The sequence below is a fragment of the Schistocerca cancellata genome, chromosome 9 (assembly GCF_023864275.1).
Source record: "Schistocerca cancellata isolate TAMUIC-IGC-003103 chromosome 9, iqSchCanc2.1, whole genome shotgun sequence".
Taxonomy (NCBI): Eukaryota; Metazoa; Arthropoda; class Insecta; order Orthoptera; family Acrididae; genus Schistocerca; species Schistocerca cancellata.
Window position 1 is genome coordinate 41697753 of NC_064634.1, and position 18248 is coordinate 41716000.

Genomic DNA, 18248 nt, shown 5'->3' on the forward strand with positions numbered 1-18248 from the left:
GAGCCAGAGGCAGATAAATGCATTATTGACGTGCTCAATTTGTGCTGTTTTTTTTTTTGTATAAATCATCCATTTTTTCTGAAACTGTAACCATTTGTTTACCTGCACATGTACATCACAATTACCAATTTCCGCCCCATTCAGATAATTCCTTCAGGGTGCATCTGTGCTTCACTTAACCTTAGCAAAAGTATTAATTCAGAAGATTAGTTTTAGGACCTGCCAAATGGAACTCTTTAATTTATGATTTGTGCCTTGTGCTGTTGTATTGCCTCAAAAACCGTTAGGCTTCACTGAGTTAATAACTGTAGCCATCCATCCCCCAACTTGCTTCTCTCTTGATTAGTGTCATATACCAACTGCAAAGATTGAAAACTGTGGCTGATATTACTAAAGGTGAGTAGTTGCCAACAAAAAAATTATATTATAACTGACCAATTAATATTTTAAAAGATTTTGAACTGTGGTTATTGTTTAAATAGACAGATTACATGCTGTTGTCTTATATATATTTGAGTTTGGAGTTTTCCTTAGTGCCCTTATGAAAAAGAAAACATAATTTTACGTCTTTGGATGACCACTTATGTTGGTTAACAGGAGCGGACCTAGTACTGATGTTCTTGGAAACAACATTTAAGGTTCCACAATTCTAAGTTGATCAATTTGATTATAGTAGCTGCTGTATTTAGAAGCTTTTGTTAAATTTTAATATCGTCCATTTAAAGAACTGCTCTATATGCACAATTTCTTCTGAGTATGACCTGAAAATGGCCTCGAGCTGAAACTGGTCAGCACTGATGTGTCAATAAAGTGTAATTTTAATTTTATCCTTGAGAGAATATTTAACAAAGTCCAAGTAACATGAAATAAACAGCTATTGTACTTCTGTAATGAATGAAACGAGTAGACAGCAACCAGCAATGTTGCATTCTGAAGTAAATATGAACTCATACAATGGATCTCTTCAGAGATGGAATCAGGAAAAATGTTAGATTAAAAGGATACAATTAGACACACAATTTAACTTGGGTCTTTTCTGGGAACAACAGAAGCCCGATTATTTCAGGCCACTACCGAATGTTTCCACCAGCTGGTTGCCAACCTTAGCTACTGAACAAGACATCACGTCACAGCATTAAAGTACGCACTGTGAATGAAATGTTGATTTCACCATGCTGCCTGCCTGCGAAAAAGTGGAGACCTCCTACTCACTCCCCACTCCCCCCCCCCCCCCCCCCACACACACACACACACACACACACACACACAGCCCATCAACTAGGCAGTGACAGTGTGCCAATATACCTAACACCCCTGCAAACAAACCAAGTTATACTGTGCATGTAGTACCTTGATTAATGACAGTATTTTCAACATAAAAAAACACATACCAAACAAAGCTTGGGACCCAGCACTCTGAAAACTAAAATCATAGTGTCAGCTGAGAGCCACTTCTGCACCCTACGGGATCTACAAAAGCACCGAGAGACCATGAGAGCCACTTCTGCACTTGACAGGAGCTGTAAAAGAACTGAGAAACCATGGTTCGCACTCAACCTTTAGTTATCCCATCCCAACACCCCTCCCTCCAATCACAGTGAAAAGGAAGTGCGATATAGTGAAGACTCATTCTACAGGTATCATCTGAAGCTCATAGCAAGGTACTGTCAAAATATCATGTTACAAGAATGACTGCGCCCACCTGGACACCCGTGAACATTACAAACAGCTGATCTGCTGGGAAAGCTTAACATCACACGCACTTTTCACTTGCTCTTCTGCAATTTGTTATAAAATGTCTTGCCTGATGTGCTAAAACAAACACTGCTTTAAAAGAAACATACATTATTGTGCTTTATTGATGAGCTATATTGATATTTCTAAAGGCTGCACGTACTCAATGATATTCCACATACTTGTCATGAGATGGAAGAATTTTCCCTATAGAATGCTTTAGTAAATTTTGGCCCATATGTGAGAAATAATATTGTTCAAGGAAGGGGGATAGGACTGCATTGTATTGGAAGTTCCTCTAATGATCTGTGACTAGGCAAATGGAGATTTGGAAGGTAGGGAAATACGTCCTTTGATGAAATTATCCCTTTTATAGGATGTGAAATAAGGAAACGATAAATACAACTGTTCAATAATGGCAGTGGCTGGCTGTCTTGCCTATATCTGTTACCAGAAAAGACACTGTAACCAACTGGATGAGGGAGGAGTGTAAGGGAATAGTCTTAGTCTGTGCCATCCAAATATTCAGGTTAAGTGAATTGGGATGGCCAGAGACAGATATAAAATGCTGTACACACAACATTACAGGATAAATAAAAAACAATGTTCTTCAGGTTACTGCACTTTCTTTTCAACACTCACATACATCAACATTATCTATACAACACAGTCACACATTTATTTTCAAAAATAAATTACTCATGAGCTCATATTCATCAACAATCATATCAGTCCTTCACCAACAAGAAATCACATAAAAGTGCAGAATAAAGATTTGTCTTCTACAGGAGATACATATCATACAAGTCACTTTTAAAGGATCTGCAGTTCATAAAGTAATAGCGTAGCCCATGTTACATCACACAATTTGCTCAGAATTGAATCTACAGTCTCTGATAAAAGAAATACTCAACAGCATGTGTGTATTGATGTTAGTTTCTAACAATATTCAATAATTAACATCAGTTTGTTTGGACAGAAAAAAAAAAAAAAAAAAAGCATTTGAAACCATGGGCTCCAATCCAAAGTTTTACATTAACAGTCCAGATATATGCAATGAGTATTCCAGAACTTTTAACAGATCAGCTTTGGCAAATTACTTCTCTACAGATGTATGTACATTAGTTACAAATGTAAAATAAAATACACTTAAGTTGCAGTGTGCAGTGCACTGACATTTCATATCAATACATGCCTCCCAGAAGCAATGTTATAACAACTGTATGAGAAAAATATGAAACCCATACATATCAATATTTCACACACATCATGAAGGAATTTAATGTTCCTTTACAAATGAACAGCACCTTTGGAAATCCTACATTAAGTAAACCTCACCAGAGCCTATAAAATACAGACTAAATGGAACAAAAGTAAGTTAATATTGCTAAATAAGTAGCTTTAACATTCAGCACTCAAAATTGGACATCAATTACTTGTTGGACAATTAATACAGATCAGGAAAAAAGAAAATCTTGCTATCGTTACAAGCAGACCCTCAATCCCAAAGGTTGATATTCGCATTGCTGATATTGATATGTAAAAACATCAGAAAGCAGCAGTGTCACTATGATGTAAGTAAAAGCTAAATGTTCCACATATGTTCTAAAATACTGATTTATAGACAATTAAAACAAACATCTAATGCAGATAAAAAGCAAAACAAATATTTGATGACCTATTTCTCAACATACATTACTTTTGCACAAAATGTAAAGTCCATAAGAAAATTAAATTCTCACATATACAAAAGGATAGCAAATACAATCTTCATATCAGTTTCTATTTTAAGTGACACAACCACTCTGCGATGGAAATTTCATGGCTTTCACATGAACATTATTGTACCGAATACTAAGCTGCCTGAAAGTCAGCACCCACCATGTTCCAACACAGAACACGGCTGTTTATTATTGGGCAAAAATGCCCTGAAAACTGCACACTGCTAGAACTAAGACAGTTGTTCTTGCCTACCGAGATAGTGCTCTGTGCTATTAAAGCATCTGGTGGAAATCTTCAGGCTCTGTTGGGAAAATGTGCACAGGGAATACAAGCCTTCTAGCCACTGTCATGTATGAATGTGACATGACAAGTTTTGAACTGGAACCATGAGCTAGAAAGACACTGCTCAAATGGCCATTGCCTCATCAAGGAGAGCAGCAAGTTCTCTAAGGTGATGGACTTTGCTACCGGTCGCTGGAGATGCAGCTGTTGGCCGACCCGCATAACTGAAACAGACACATCGAACATACTTTATTCTGTCAAAATGAATGAACAAAACAATACAAATAGCATAGCTTTCCCTAAATGAATGACACATGAACATTTCGTTGTACACTCAACTCTCTCTCTCTCTCTCTCTCTCTCTCTCTCTCTCTCTCTCTCTCCCCCCCCTACACTATTTCCCACAAACGTGGCTGGACAAGGGTTCAAAAAACTCAAAGCTACCAATGTCATGTGTCATCATGAATTAACATTTTGCTTTACTGGACAATTTCTGTTAAAAATTATTAACAGCTAAGAAGTAAACATTTCTTAGCTGAAAAGAGAATGCATCTATTCTGCTCTGACATGACTCAGTACTTTCCTATAAACAATTAGAAACAGCACCATTATATATTTAAGGAGAGTGGGCAAGGCGAGAAAGGCGGAGAGTTGATGGAGGGTTGGGGAAGGGTGGCTGGTGACTGGAAGAGATAGAAAGCACATTGTATAGAAATGCCATGCTTCCAAACTCATACTGGCTGCAAGAAGGGGGAGTTTTGTAAAGTGTACAATGATGTGGAAGAATGGTTGAGGACAGGGAAATAGACTACATGTAGTGAAAGATTGTTGGAAAGTAGTATTGATAACACTAAATGGGTGCATTTAGGATCAAAGGGCATGGGTGGAGGTGAGTGTGGGCCACAGGGGCTAGTGGAGATTGAGGCCAGGAGGATCACAGGATCGAAGGGTATGCTGCAAAGGTAGTTCCTTTCTACATAATTCAGAGAAGCTGGTATTGGCATAAAGCACCCAGACAGCATAAATTGTGAAGTAGCCATTTAATTCAAGCATGTTGACTTAACAAATGGAAGGGCAAACTCTACTCTTGGCCTCAATCTGGGTGTGGCCATTCATTTGAGTGGACATCTGGTTGGTGGCCTTGCACACAAACAAGCAAGTTGCTGAGCACAATATCCTTGAATTTCATAGCTGCTCGACAACCCATGCAGTCTGGATTCTTTTCCTCCAATATCAGTTTCCTGAACTGTGAGGATCGGAACTGTTTTTGCAACATATGTTTCAATCCCATAAACTTCCAAAGCTTCAATCCCCTCTTGCCTAATGAGCCACACCGGTCTCCACCCCAGCCACAGGACCCAAAATTCCCTCATTCTGCACTCAATATTCTCCTCACCAAAGTCTCCTTCTTCTGTTCTATTTCCCAGTCTCAGTCCATTTCTCTCTGCCACTGTGTGCTGCGCACAACTTCCTCCGCCTGTGACCAGAACTATTTAACTGGTGCCACATTACTGTCTTGTGCACCTTATGTTTCTTATACAAAGCCATGAACCATCTTTCCTCCTACTTTCCGCCACTTTTCTCATCTCATGTAGTCCACTAACCACTAGCCCCAGTCAATCTGTAGTGCCAGCACACTGCGATCAGCTGGGAGAATGTAGCCAAGCAGTTTTACGTGTAATCTAAAGCTCTGAAGGAGGATTCGTCTGAAAGCTAGCAACATTCTCACTTTGTTCTGTACATATTGATGACTCAGCACCTCAGCTGTGTAGTCATTGGTTACCTTTACTCCGTAAAACAACAAACAACCATTCTAACTAATTTGAAAAAGAGTAAATGTCATTTTTTGAATTCCATCTATTAACAAACAAGTGAAATACAAAGCACTGTATGCCACATTTTAACAAAATGTATTTCATATTTTGGCTACAGGATAGAAGCCAAAATATGTGGGGGTCTGCCCTATACGTTAGTTGATAAGAAGGCTGGTGATATACAACTTTTAAAATTTTGGTTGAACAGTACGTTGGTGTACTGCCAATTCACAGTGTCCAATGGGCACAATATTTCAGTGATCAGACATGTTGCCATTGTCAACTGCGCTGACCAACTGAGCTCCTGAGGATGCCCCCATGAGCTGCTTCATCGATGCCGCGGCTGTACGTCTGCAGTTACAGAGACGCTTGCCTCGGCGTCTGTGATACTGCAGATGTACGTTCTCTGTCTGCCCTGGTCGCCAAATCGTTTTGTTTGCTGAGAATCTTCTTAAATAAACTCATTGCTGGTTCCCAAGCCTTGCTAAGATTACAGCCACAGTTGACAATATCGTCCCTGGTGTGAATTTCTATGGCCCCTCTAATGAGGCTTTGGAAGTCTGTGCAAAGATCCTGGTACATTCATATTCCATCACATGATTCTCGGGCAAATAGTGCTCTGCAACCACTTCCTTGTTGGAAAACATCAGTTGACTGTGCCTCTGGTGTTCTTGGCAATGATCTCCCACAGTTCGCACTGTCTGTCCAATACATGTCTTCCCACACTGACATGTAATCTGGTATATGCTGGTCTTCCACAAACCGAGATCATCTTTGATGCTTCCTAATAATGCTCCTGTTCTATTGGGCGGGCAAACGACAGGGTTTATTCGGTGCTTCTTCAATATGCAGAGTATGGTATAAAGGTAAGAGTATTAGGAAGGCACGGCCTCAGGAGCTCAGTTCGACATCGCACCTGACAAGGGCGACGTGTCTGATCGCTGAAATATTGCGCCCATTGGGCACTATGAACTGGCAATACACCCGGACTGTTCAATCAACAAATATGCTGGGAGAAACTGAAGAGTCATATTGCAAATTTTATTCATTTGTTTGGAATCTAGAATATTTTAAGCTGCAAGTTTTAAGAGCATTGAAGAGTAAGTAGTTCATCTTAATTTATAATTTTTCTCATAAGTCTTAGAAGTGGCATTTTTAGTGTGGTTTTGTTCAAGCACATTATTTTAAACTCTAATCACACTCATCTACAGGATTTTAGTGCACGTGGCAAACACCTTATTCTCATGCATCCACGCAATAAACAATACCAGCACCAACATATAGGGGAACCTTGTTAAGTAATGCATGCCACTTATTTGAAAGTAGCATTGAATCCAAAGCTATTAACTATGTTAATCTGTGTTTGTCAACATGATGGTTAATCCAAGTTTCCAATACATTTCTCTCTCTCTCTCTCTCTCTCTCTCTCTCTCTCTCTCTCTCTCTCTCTCTCAATAGTGCTGGTCATGCAACACCACGGAAGAGCTTCTATTTAGTTTGGACTCTATGAGAGGAGTTAGTGGTAGGTTGAAGCTTAGAGGCAATCCATGAAGCATGCCATGATAGTGCACTAGATGTTGCACAATCCACAGAAGGCAAGGCTCCAGCTCCCATATCCAAGTCTGGGACCGTTTCCATTCAGCATTATTCTTTAGTGTTCAGTCCCAGTTGTCTCCAGCGGTATTCTATTGAATATGGTAATTTATTATGGCTATGTTTCACATTTTCAGGTTATGGCAAATATTTCTGTCAGTGACCATGAGGCACAGGTAGCAACAATGATTACTAAGTACGAAGGGCAGCTACAACAAGCAGGAAGATCTGAATAGTTGACCAAGCACTGGACATACCCGTCTGTGAGAGGGCAAGCAGAAGTGATCCAAAACATTACCATCCAATCTCACTAACATCTGTCTCTAGTGCAACTCTGTAAGATATTCCTTGCTTGAATATTATTAAGAATATCAACCTGAATGAACTACTCCTTGCCAACGAGTACAGATTCCAAAACCTCAATCTAGCAAAACTCGGCTAGTGTTTACTCACAGGGCAACCTGAAACTGGTGTATCAATGCAGTCACACAGATGCAATGTTTCTGATTTCCAAGATGCATTTTACTTGGTACCACACGAACATTTATTGTGACTGGATTGGATTTCTTGGTAGGGAGCATGAAGCATGTTATCTTGGATGAAGAGCCATCAACAGATGTAAAAGCAACATCAAGCATGTCCAAGGAATGTATTGGGGCCCCTACTGTTCATGTTTTACATTAGTGACGAAGCAGACAGTAGTAACATCAAACTTTCTGCAGATGCTGCAGTTATCAGTAATGAAGTTATCACCTGAAGAAAAAATTGCACAAAAATACAACCAGATCTTTAGATAAGATCCTGAAATGGCGCAAAAATTGGTAGATTGCTTTAAATGTACATATTACAATTTGCACTTCATAAAAGGCATTAAATTAGTACCCTATTACGACAATATCAATTAGTCACAACTGAAATCAGTCACCTCCTAAAAATACATGGGTGCAACTATATGTGAGGATATGAAATTAAATGATCGTATAAGCTCCGTTGTTGTTAAAGCAGGAAGCAGACTTCAGTTCCTTGATAGCATACAGGAAAAATGCAATCAGTCTACAACGGAAATGGCTTACAAATAATTTGTGAATCCCATCTATGAATGCTGCTCAAGTTTTTGGGATCCATACCAAATAGTATTAACAGAAAGTATTATGCATGTGCAAAGAAGAACAGCACAAATGGTCACAGGTTTGTGACTTGCAGGAGAGCATCAATGAAATACCATAAAACCTGCATTGGCGGACACTTTAAGATGCACACCAATTATCCTATGAAACCCTACTAAAATATCTTCAAGAACCAGAATTAAGTGAAGAGTCTAGGGATACTTCAGCCCCTCATATCAATTCTGAAGGTACTTTGAAAACAAGGCTAGACTAATTATTATGTGAACAATGACATTTAAGCAGTCACTCTTCCCGTACTTCAAATGTGACTGCAATGGGAAGAAACCCCAAAACACATTAATTTTAAGTACCCTCTGCGATGCACTTCACAGTGGTTTACAGAATATATATGTAGATGGTAAATGTAGCTGCTGTGGAATTTCATTACTAAGTTTAAGCTGTGATTCTACAAATTTGCATCAGCCTTTCTTATGGACAGTTGTGAGATCTTTTATGTCAAAATTGTCAGTAGTGTTACAAACCTTTTCATTGTTGAAGAAAGTCATCTAGTGGTACTATCCAAATGAGTAAAAACTCATTGAACAACAGAACAATCACGAGTCATTCACAAGATAAGAAAATATTTGTACACTCTTAACAAATTTAGTGATCCCAGTCAAAAGATGCTACATACACTGATACTTTAACAGGGGACCAGAATTGAAAATATACCATAACTTAGCTTCTGTAATATAGTTACTAATTATAAGTGAAGCAGGTCAGAAGTTTATTATACAAATTGTTGGCTATAAATCCCATACTACCCCTCACCTAATTTGTCTGATTGCAGAAGAGGGAGGGTGAAGTTTCGAGCTCTCAGTTTCAGCGGGTTCAGACTGTCTGCCAAAGAACCTGCTAAACAACCCACCGTGCTGCACCTCAGGCGTTCTGGAAAATGCAGTAATCACAAATTCTTTCCTATCATGACCAAATTCAAAATGTTCAACCACATGTAATATACAGAAATGCAAACAGAAATGTATAAGGAAAATAACAATTTCACATTAGATACTACAGAAAGATGGCTTTTATTTTCTCATGAACACCTGCATTTGTTATGGATAACTATGATTATGTTACTAATCTTGTGTTAATTTCACCTTCAATCAGTTGTGGTGTTTTTCAACCAGCCTTCCCAGTTAGTAGCAAGATACAAGAACAAGACATTATTTGTGTTGTATGCGTGCAAATCACAACATCCTCCTACACACACACACACACACACACACACACACACACACACACAAAGCAACAAGTACTAGGGGCAAACATCACTCCCTGCCCGAAGGGCTACTAGAGAGAGAGAGAGAGAGAGAGAGAGAGAGAGAGAGAGAGATAGTCTATGACTGCACTTGGAAAATACAAATATGTATCATAACATGCAACAAACAAAACGATTTTGTGAGAGTACTCCATTTTCTGGAGAATAAAGCAGGAGTTGTCTTTAAAACAGTGAACATGAACTATCTGACACAAAAATCAACTATTTGATCTTATCAAGTTTACACAGGGTGTATATGACATGGGGCAACCTGGAAAAACCCAGGAATTTTTTTAGAATTCCGGGAATTTTTCATTGTTTTAGTATTCATTTAATTTTATGTAATTTTGACTGGTAAGAACCGATAGCCTAACAAACGATATTACGATATTACTTAATCCCACTACTGCAGAATAATACTGCAGCAACAAAATATGGTCATTCCCACATAGAATGCATCACAGCAACAAACTGTCCATTCGCATGAATGGACACAGGCAGACAGTGTTTGTTGGTAATGAGGATCACCCTGTGGCTAAACATGCCTTGGTGCACGACCAGCACATCTTGGCGCAGTGTTACACCGTCCGGGTTATCTGGATACTTCCTACTAACACCAACCTATCCGAACTCCGGAGATGGGAACTTGCTCTTCAATATATCCTCTCTTCCCGTTATCCACCAGGCCTCAATCTCCGCTAATTTCAAATTTCCGCCACTCATACCTCACCTGTCATTCATCAACATCTTTGCCTCTGCACTTCTGCCTCGACTGACATCTCTGCCCAAACTCTTTGTCTTTAAATATGTCTGCTTGTGTCTGTAAATGTGTGGATGGATATGTGTGTGTGTGCGCGAGTGTATACCCGTCCTTTTTTCCCCCTAAGGTAAGTCTTTCCGCTCCCGGGACTGGAATGACTCCTTACCCTCTCCCTTAAAACCCACATCCTTTCGTCTTTCCCTCTCCTTCCCTCTTTCCTGATGAGGCAACAGTTTGTTGCGAAAGCTTGGATTTTGTGTGTATGTTTGCGTTCGTTTGTGTGTCTGTCGACCTGCCAGCACTTTCATTTGGTAAGTCACATCATCTTTGTTTTTAGGTGTGTATATATATATATATATATATATATATATATATATATATATATATAAAACAGTGCTCATACAAGCGTCTGCCAACAGCAAAATGTGTCAAAGGCTTTAGGAACACTATGCAATGCTTTGTAACAACAAATTACCTCCGATGAGCATGACGTCAGAAGTGTTTACATTAGATTCATTTAAGTGGTTACAAGCAGGCTGATGTGCACACACAGTTGAGTCGCTTATGAGTAGTACCTTCTCCCACTTCTGGTTATACATATGTCGCTGTTGGCTGTGTAAGCAGCAAACCAGGGTATCTGAACTGGGCGGCGATTTTGCGGATGGGGACGAAATCATATTCTTAATGAGAAAAATCTTGTTTCACAAAGTGCTCAGCATCTAGTACACATTGGTCTATCGATTATTCAAATGATTTTGAAATGCACCCCTGTTGGTTTTTGAACATTTTTGAACACATTATTCATTTAAGTGGTTACAAGCAGGCTGATGTGCACACACAGTTGAGTCGCTTATGAGTAGTACCTTCTCCCACTTCTGGTTATACATATGTCGCTGTTGGCTGTGTAAGCAGCAAACCAGGGTATCTGAACTGGGCGGCGATTTTGCGGATGGGGACGAAATCATATTCTTAATGAGAAAAATCTTGTTTCACAAAGTGCTCAGCATCTAGTACACATTGGTCTATCGATTATTCAAATGATTTTGAAATGCACCCCTGTTGGTTTTTGAACATTTTTGAACACATTCGAAGTTGATTTCTGAATGAATCATAAGTTGATTTTTGAATGTGTGCATAGTGAACGTGATGTGTCTGCCAGGGGAATCCTCGTCACATCTAGAAATACACTTTCCTGCAGACAAAAGGAGATGGGGCTATATGAGCTGAGCGGAATAAAGCCGAATGGGTGAATGCCAACTGCTGTTTGTTTATGTGATTGATTGGGTATGCGAATGATCAGCATTGTTATAATTACTAGCAAAGTTCATAGATTCAGACTACCAGAGTGGAAATAAAAGGCCGGCCGGTGTGGCCGTGCAGTTATAGGCGCTTCAGTCTGGAACTGTATGACCGCTACAGTCGCAGGTTCGAATCCTGCCTCGGGCATGGATGTGTGTGATGTCCTTAGGTTAGTTAGGTTTAAATAGTTCTAAGTTCTAGGGGACTGATGACCATAGATGTTAAGTCCTATAGTGCTCAGAGCCATTTGAACCATTTTTTGGAAATAAAAGACTAACAAATAACAGGTAAGAAACATTACGTATTATCTTCTTGGTGTATCCAAGACAATGAAATTTTGACAGAAAAGTTTTGGCCAGATTGCTACACTAGAAAGGACAAGTTGTACAGTCCCTGGCTAGCAGCCGCTTAAGTTCTATTCTGGGAGTAGTGTGGAAAACAAGTTGTATGAACACAGAAGACCTAACCAGAAAATAATCGCTGGATAACTAAACTGGCGATTTTGGCAGGGTTAGCAGAGTTAACCAGAGAATGAGTTTTGACAATGGTAGGAATAGTTACAGAATTTGTGATGAGAAGATTGATTGTTAGAACGAGGAAGGAGAAGAAATTATGGAAGAATATGACGATTCCAAATTCATACAAAAATTTAGTACTACTACTTTTCAATCTCATGCTTGAGAAACTGGAGCATATGAATCAAATAAGATACTATTTCCTAACTTAAAGCTTTTTGATTGTAGTAGGCCAAATAGGCATTTCATATTGGTACTTCGCGAATTATATTCTGCTGTATTTTAAAAATGACCTTTATAACCAAAACAGTCTCACTTATTTGGTGTGTGTTACAATTGCTGCAATATTAGAAAGACCTATTTTCTTTATCTAGCAGACAGTGACAAAATAGACGTAATCAGATCGAGAAACCATGCTAGTCTTGGGTTACTATTTGTAATAACAGTTTTTTCAGTGTTAGACATCATCAACATTTTGATTTTTCATGTAGCAAAATGTTTGACGAACTTTGATGAGGTAATAGATTCTTTCACAGAGAGGAAAGCACAAGCACGCCATTTAAAGCTGTAGCAAGATAGATAGATAGATAGATAGATAGAGAGATAGAGAGAGAGAGAGAGAGAGAGAGAGAGACACTAGGACCTAAGGATTGAAGAAATGTGTACTGTCTTGCTAGTCTCTTGTCTTTACTAGTTTTATGTATCCTATATTTAATTTTATCAGGGTGTATACGGGGACAAGGAAAAAAAATTCCCGGATTATTCCCGGATTTTTCCCGGATATCCCGTTTAAAAAATATGCTTTTTCCCGGGCCAATATACACTTTTTTCGTGTTAAGTGACAGTAGGTTTTCAGTAGATTTTCCCTCGGAACTGCAAAACTTATCAGTCCTTTGAATGGTTAACGTTTTATGCAATCGCGTAGAACTTCCGGGAAAAAAAGAAATGACGGGGAAGAGAAGTATGGAGAGACTTTTAATTAAAAAAATGAGAGAAGTTTTGGAAGGACCTTTGATTTGCAGCAACATATACGCTGCATATTTTCGCATTACGAAAGTATAAATTCGAATTGCACCAAACACAGCGCGTTAGTTTCCAGAGCGTTAAAACCGAGGTTGCGATGTCCTTTTGTAAGCGAGTCGTATCTCAAGCCACGAGGTCTCGCCAGCCGATGACAGCAGCTATTCAGAGCATAGGACACGTGTTATAGTCAGCCAATAGCAAGATCACTGGTTACATAGCGCGAACACACAAGAGGAAAAGTTAACGGTTTACATTAATGTACACAGTACTGTATATCTACAAGAGAAGCTAAGCTTTCACATATTATATTGGTCTCTAAGATTAACACGCTACAACAGAAGTTAAGCTTTCACATGTAATATTGATTTCTTTTGCGTGTGTTATACTTTAAGATACATCACACAACTGTGCCAGTAAATTTAAAATTATGACATAAATGTCTCGGCTCGAAATTCTTGTACGTGGCTGGTTCTCAAACTGTTCAGTTTCGATTCTCAAACTGTTCAGTTTCGAATGCTCTATGATTTAGATATCCATCCCACTTTCTCACACGTAACTTATTTCATCTTGCGTAAAAAGAAATTTACTTTGAAAGTAACGCTTTTCTAACCACCGTTCGCAGTACTATCCGGAGACTGTTAGAAATAGGTTCAATATACCCGTTGCCAGAGAGCGCCAGAAAACAGGCATTATTGTGCGTGTGCAACTACAGTGGTGTAGGAAGCCCGCATATTCGTGTGTATAGAGCACTAAGAGAGCTTACATTACACCATAAAAGAAACAGGGCATCAGAGGATACTCCAAAGAGCATTGGAATTTCGTGAACCATACTAAAATGCATAGTTCGGCTTGAACCATACTAAAATGCATAGTTCAGCTTGAAGCGCAAATTGGCTTTTTTCCAGATTCACAATGAAGTAGGTCCCATCTGATATTAAGCTTTTCAGTGTGGTTTTTGGGATGTAAATTTTCTTGGAGTACCAGTACTCTACCATCTCATTTTTGGTTCTTTATTATGGCATAATGCCATACATGGCAGAAGATGATAACGTGCACTTGAAATTCAGCGAACAGTTGGAACTAGCCAATACTGTAGAATGAAACACTTCGTTTCAAATAAAATGATTTCTTCAGCGGAAAGATTAATAAAGTCAAATTTGTTTAGTAAACTTGCAAAAATAACTTCATTCTTCTGCAAGGCGATTAATGCTTGACTGCTCCTAACTTGGAAATAAAATAAAATCAGAAAATTGAAATTAATAATATATTTTTGCCCTCCGTAATTATGTGAATGTATTTTAATTCAGTTGATAGCTCCCGGCCACAGAAATCCGTTTTGTTTTCATTTGACGTGAGAGCTGTACACGAAGATAAGCAGCGAAATCACTTAACGTAAACACGGGTCACGTGGAGACTAACCCCTTCACCACTACAACTCTGTGAAAGCGAGAATCTGGCAGCTATGGCACGCGAGAAAAATTTTTCTCGTTTGCATCTGGCTGCTTGCTGCTACTACCGATACAGGTAACAGCCAAACTTCAAGTAGCGGGAGATGGGAGAAGGTACTGCTTATACGCGATCAAATGCGCATGCGCAACAGACTGGTCAAACGAACCTAATGTGAACAGTTGTGACGTCATGCTCATAGCAAGCAGTTTATTGTTATGAAGAATTACAGTCTGCGCCCTACGGCCTTTGACATATTTTTGCTATTTGCACACGCTTGTGCGTGCACGGTGTTTTGTTGTTGTAAATTGCACTTTTCCTTTGCCACTAAAGATTTATTTTTTTCCTTCTCGTTCATATTTTATTGCTGCAGTATCGTTCTCCAGTAGCAGGAAACAATAACATTCTTTGCTAGAGAATCAATTCTGCAGTCAAAATTACAAAAATTTAACTGAAAGCTAAAGCAATGAAAAATTCCCGGAATTCCGAAAAATTCCCGGGTTTTTCCCGCTTTTCTCCCGGATGAAAAAATTCCCGGGTTTTTCCCGGTTGTCCCGGGTCGTATACACCCTGTTTATGTCACAGAGAATAAAGTTTTTTAACAGGGACAGGATGTCAAGCCGGCCGACTGGGAGCAGGAGAGGCACCACAGGACATTTTAATTTCCGCTGTCCAGAATATAGTTTGATGAGATCCATTACCAAATATACACATTTGAGTGCCACAGTGAGAAATACAGTGACGTGCAGCAGAAGAATGCTGTGTGAAGAGGCGTGGCACTGCATTTTGGCACACGTAAGACCAAATAACACGTCTTACGTTTCCTCGAAGTAATTTGTTTTGTGCATCAGACTTGTAGGAAAATGTGCAATTCAAAATGAACATATTTTTGAAAAGTCTTTATTTTTAATTTATGATGTCCTATTGCAAATGCTAGTGGGGGGGGGGGGGGGACCATCTAGCATTGCCCTGGTTTGAAATATTGTAGATCTGGGGCTGCTGCTGCCCAGAGCAGTCAGTTATACGGAGGGGGAAAAGGGGGGGGGGGGGGGGGGGGGGCTCCACGTCACGTGATCTGTGTGTTTAGATTCAGTGACTTTGCTGTTTCCTCTTCGTTTACGGCTCTAAGTGAATTAAAATACATTCACATAATTATGGAAGGCTAAAACATGTTATTAGTTTCAGATTTTATTTTATTTCCACCTTTCTGACAGTCAAGCATTAATCGCCTTGCAGAACAATGAACTTATTTTTGTCGTTTTGCTAAAGAAATTCAGCTTTTGTTTTTCTTTTCCGCTGAGGCAGCCAATTTATTTGAAATAAAGTGTTTAATTCCACACCATTGGCTAATTTCAACTGTTCGCTGCATTTCAAGTGCACGTTTTCATCTTCTAGCATGTATGGCATTATGCCATAATAAAGAACCAAACATAACATAACACAGTACTGGTACTCCAAGAAAATTTACATCCTGAAAACCACACTGGATTAAAAAAGCGCATCACAATCTCGATTTCAAGCTTCGGAAAGCAACATGCGGTGTTTGGTAGAATTCAAATTTATACTTTCATAATACGAAAATATGCAGCGTACATGTAGCTGCACATCAAAGAACTTTCCGAAACATGTTTTTTTTCTCCTCCGAGTTTTGTTTTCTAAAGTGCTGGGGAATTCTATGTTGCCATATAAAAACATAACCATTCAAATGATTGATAAGTTTTATTGTTCCAAGGGAAAGTATACTGTCACTTAACACAGAAGTAGTTTATTTTTAACCGGGAGATCTGGGAATTTTTTTTCCTTGTCCACTTATATACTCAGTTACAATAATTTGTCATTTAGAGTTTTTCTGTACAAACTTTTTAGTCTTTTTCACATGCTTTACATAAGAAAAGACAATAGTAATGCAAAGAGCATGCCAAACTACAGGCAATGCACAGCTACAGATATCGGCAATGTGTTTACAATACTATCTCTTATAGGAAAATACCACTGATGTGGCAGGATTGTATTCTGGCCAGATTGCCAGAGCAGCCAGAAATAGTGGTCATGTGAGCATGGGGTGTGCTTGCTTGTGTGAATGCTTTCTTTTTTGAAGAAAGCTCAATGCATAACAGTCCTTTTGTTGTGCCTATCTACAACTCAACTGCATGGTGAGTAGCAACCTATCCTTTTCATAATATTGTTGATATTCCAACCTGGATTTTCTATTGTTTCATTTCACCCAAAAGCTTTCCTTCCATCCCACAACCCAGTGATATTTTCCTTTGTCACTATTCTTTAAAGCATTATTCTACTGATTCTTTCCTTAGTTATTTTATTGCATTCCAAACCGCACAAGCTACAACTTCGAGCCACACTGCAGCTATGGTCTCATTCACACACAACACACGGTTATGTGACTGTGATGATTGCTGATGCAGCATCTAATGATCCAAATTCTTCCCACTGATAATTATTACTACTGATCACACTTCCTCCGACATTGTTGCTTATTTTTCCACGTTATTTTCCACACCTACATGTGCCACACCCTTATATTATGTGCATACTTCCATAACTCATCCATTCCATCCTTTTTCTCATACTTCTTGTATGGGTTTTAGTTATTTGTTGATAAATGTACATATTTTTACACTATTTTCTGTTATCCAGCTCCCCTCACAACCACAAATGCCTTCATTTGCCCATTTCCTAGTCATTACCCACTTCCCCAACTCCGTCCGTACCGCAATGAACTATGGCTCCAGCTCAGAAATCCATCCATTTCCCTGGTTAAAACTCTGTCCCACATAATGTTCTTTACATGCTGCCTAAACCATGGAATCCCTTCCAATTGCCTAACAGTAAAAATTGCTTTCTCTGGATCCTACCTCTCCTTTCACAATGACCTCACCTTTTCAGTTTCTGCCAGTCCTTATCCCTCACACACACACACACACACACACACACACACACACACAAAAAAAAAAAAAAAAAAAAAAAAAAAAAAAAAAAAACCATCCCCATGGCACAGGCATCCCAGACCCACCTCTGCTTCCTCCTCAAGATACTACTACTGTGAAACCCCTACAACTTCATAAACTTCCGTAAGCTATCCAGCTAACTGACATCAGACAGCTGCCTTGGGGCACTAGTATCCAACCCCCTTCATAACCACAGGTTGCTTCTCGTCAATCCCTCATACCACCCAGACCCTGCCTAGCTGACCTTTTCGACTTGCCACATCTCTCAAAATTACCTAACAATACTTCACCAAACCCAGAGCCACAACAAACCAAAATCCTCAGCCCCACAGAAATTTCAATCCTATCCAAAGGCTTCACCTTAAAGCCCACATCCAAATTTAACCGTGTTGGACTTGTCAAATATCTACTCTCCTTCTCACAATCCCTGCAATGGGAACATTTCTTTGCCAATAATCCCTCCAACCAAAGCCAACCTATCCCAATACCAACCCCTGCCTCTCCCAGTTCGTGCCACCATCCAACAGTGACCCATCCTCTTCCCAAATAACCAGCCACTGGTCATCCTCCAGGAAATTCTTACTTCCAACTTGGCCACATCATCCTTCCCCAGGACCCTTCCTAAGAATGCCAACCTTTCAGCAGAACAAAGGACAGCCACAAACAG

General features: G+C 39.4%; 1 protein-coding gene across 16 annotated transcripts in view; it reads right to left on the reverse strand.

Moving 5' to 3' along the window:
• Positions 1-2340: 2340 nt before the first annotated feature.
• LOC126100846 (2-oxoglutarate dehydrogenase complex component E1-like) overlaps positions 2341-18248 on the reverse strand; it is a 199304-nt gene continuing 183396 nt past the window's right edge. For 14 of the 16 annotated variants that reach the window (XM_049911514.1, XM_049911501.1, XM_049911505.1 and 11 more), the window contains 2 exons: positions 9083-9199; positions 2341-3962 (listed from right to left, as the gene is read on the reverse strand). In XM_049911514.1, the coding sequence (XP_049767471.1) occupies positions 3863-3962; positions 9083-9199 (217 nt within the window). In that variant the 3' untranslated portion in view covers positions 2341-3862. The remainder of the gene's footprint in view (positions 3963-9082; positions 9200-18248) is intronic. The other 2 variants (XM_049911515.1, XM_049911516.1) reach the window with 1 other exon arrangement.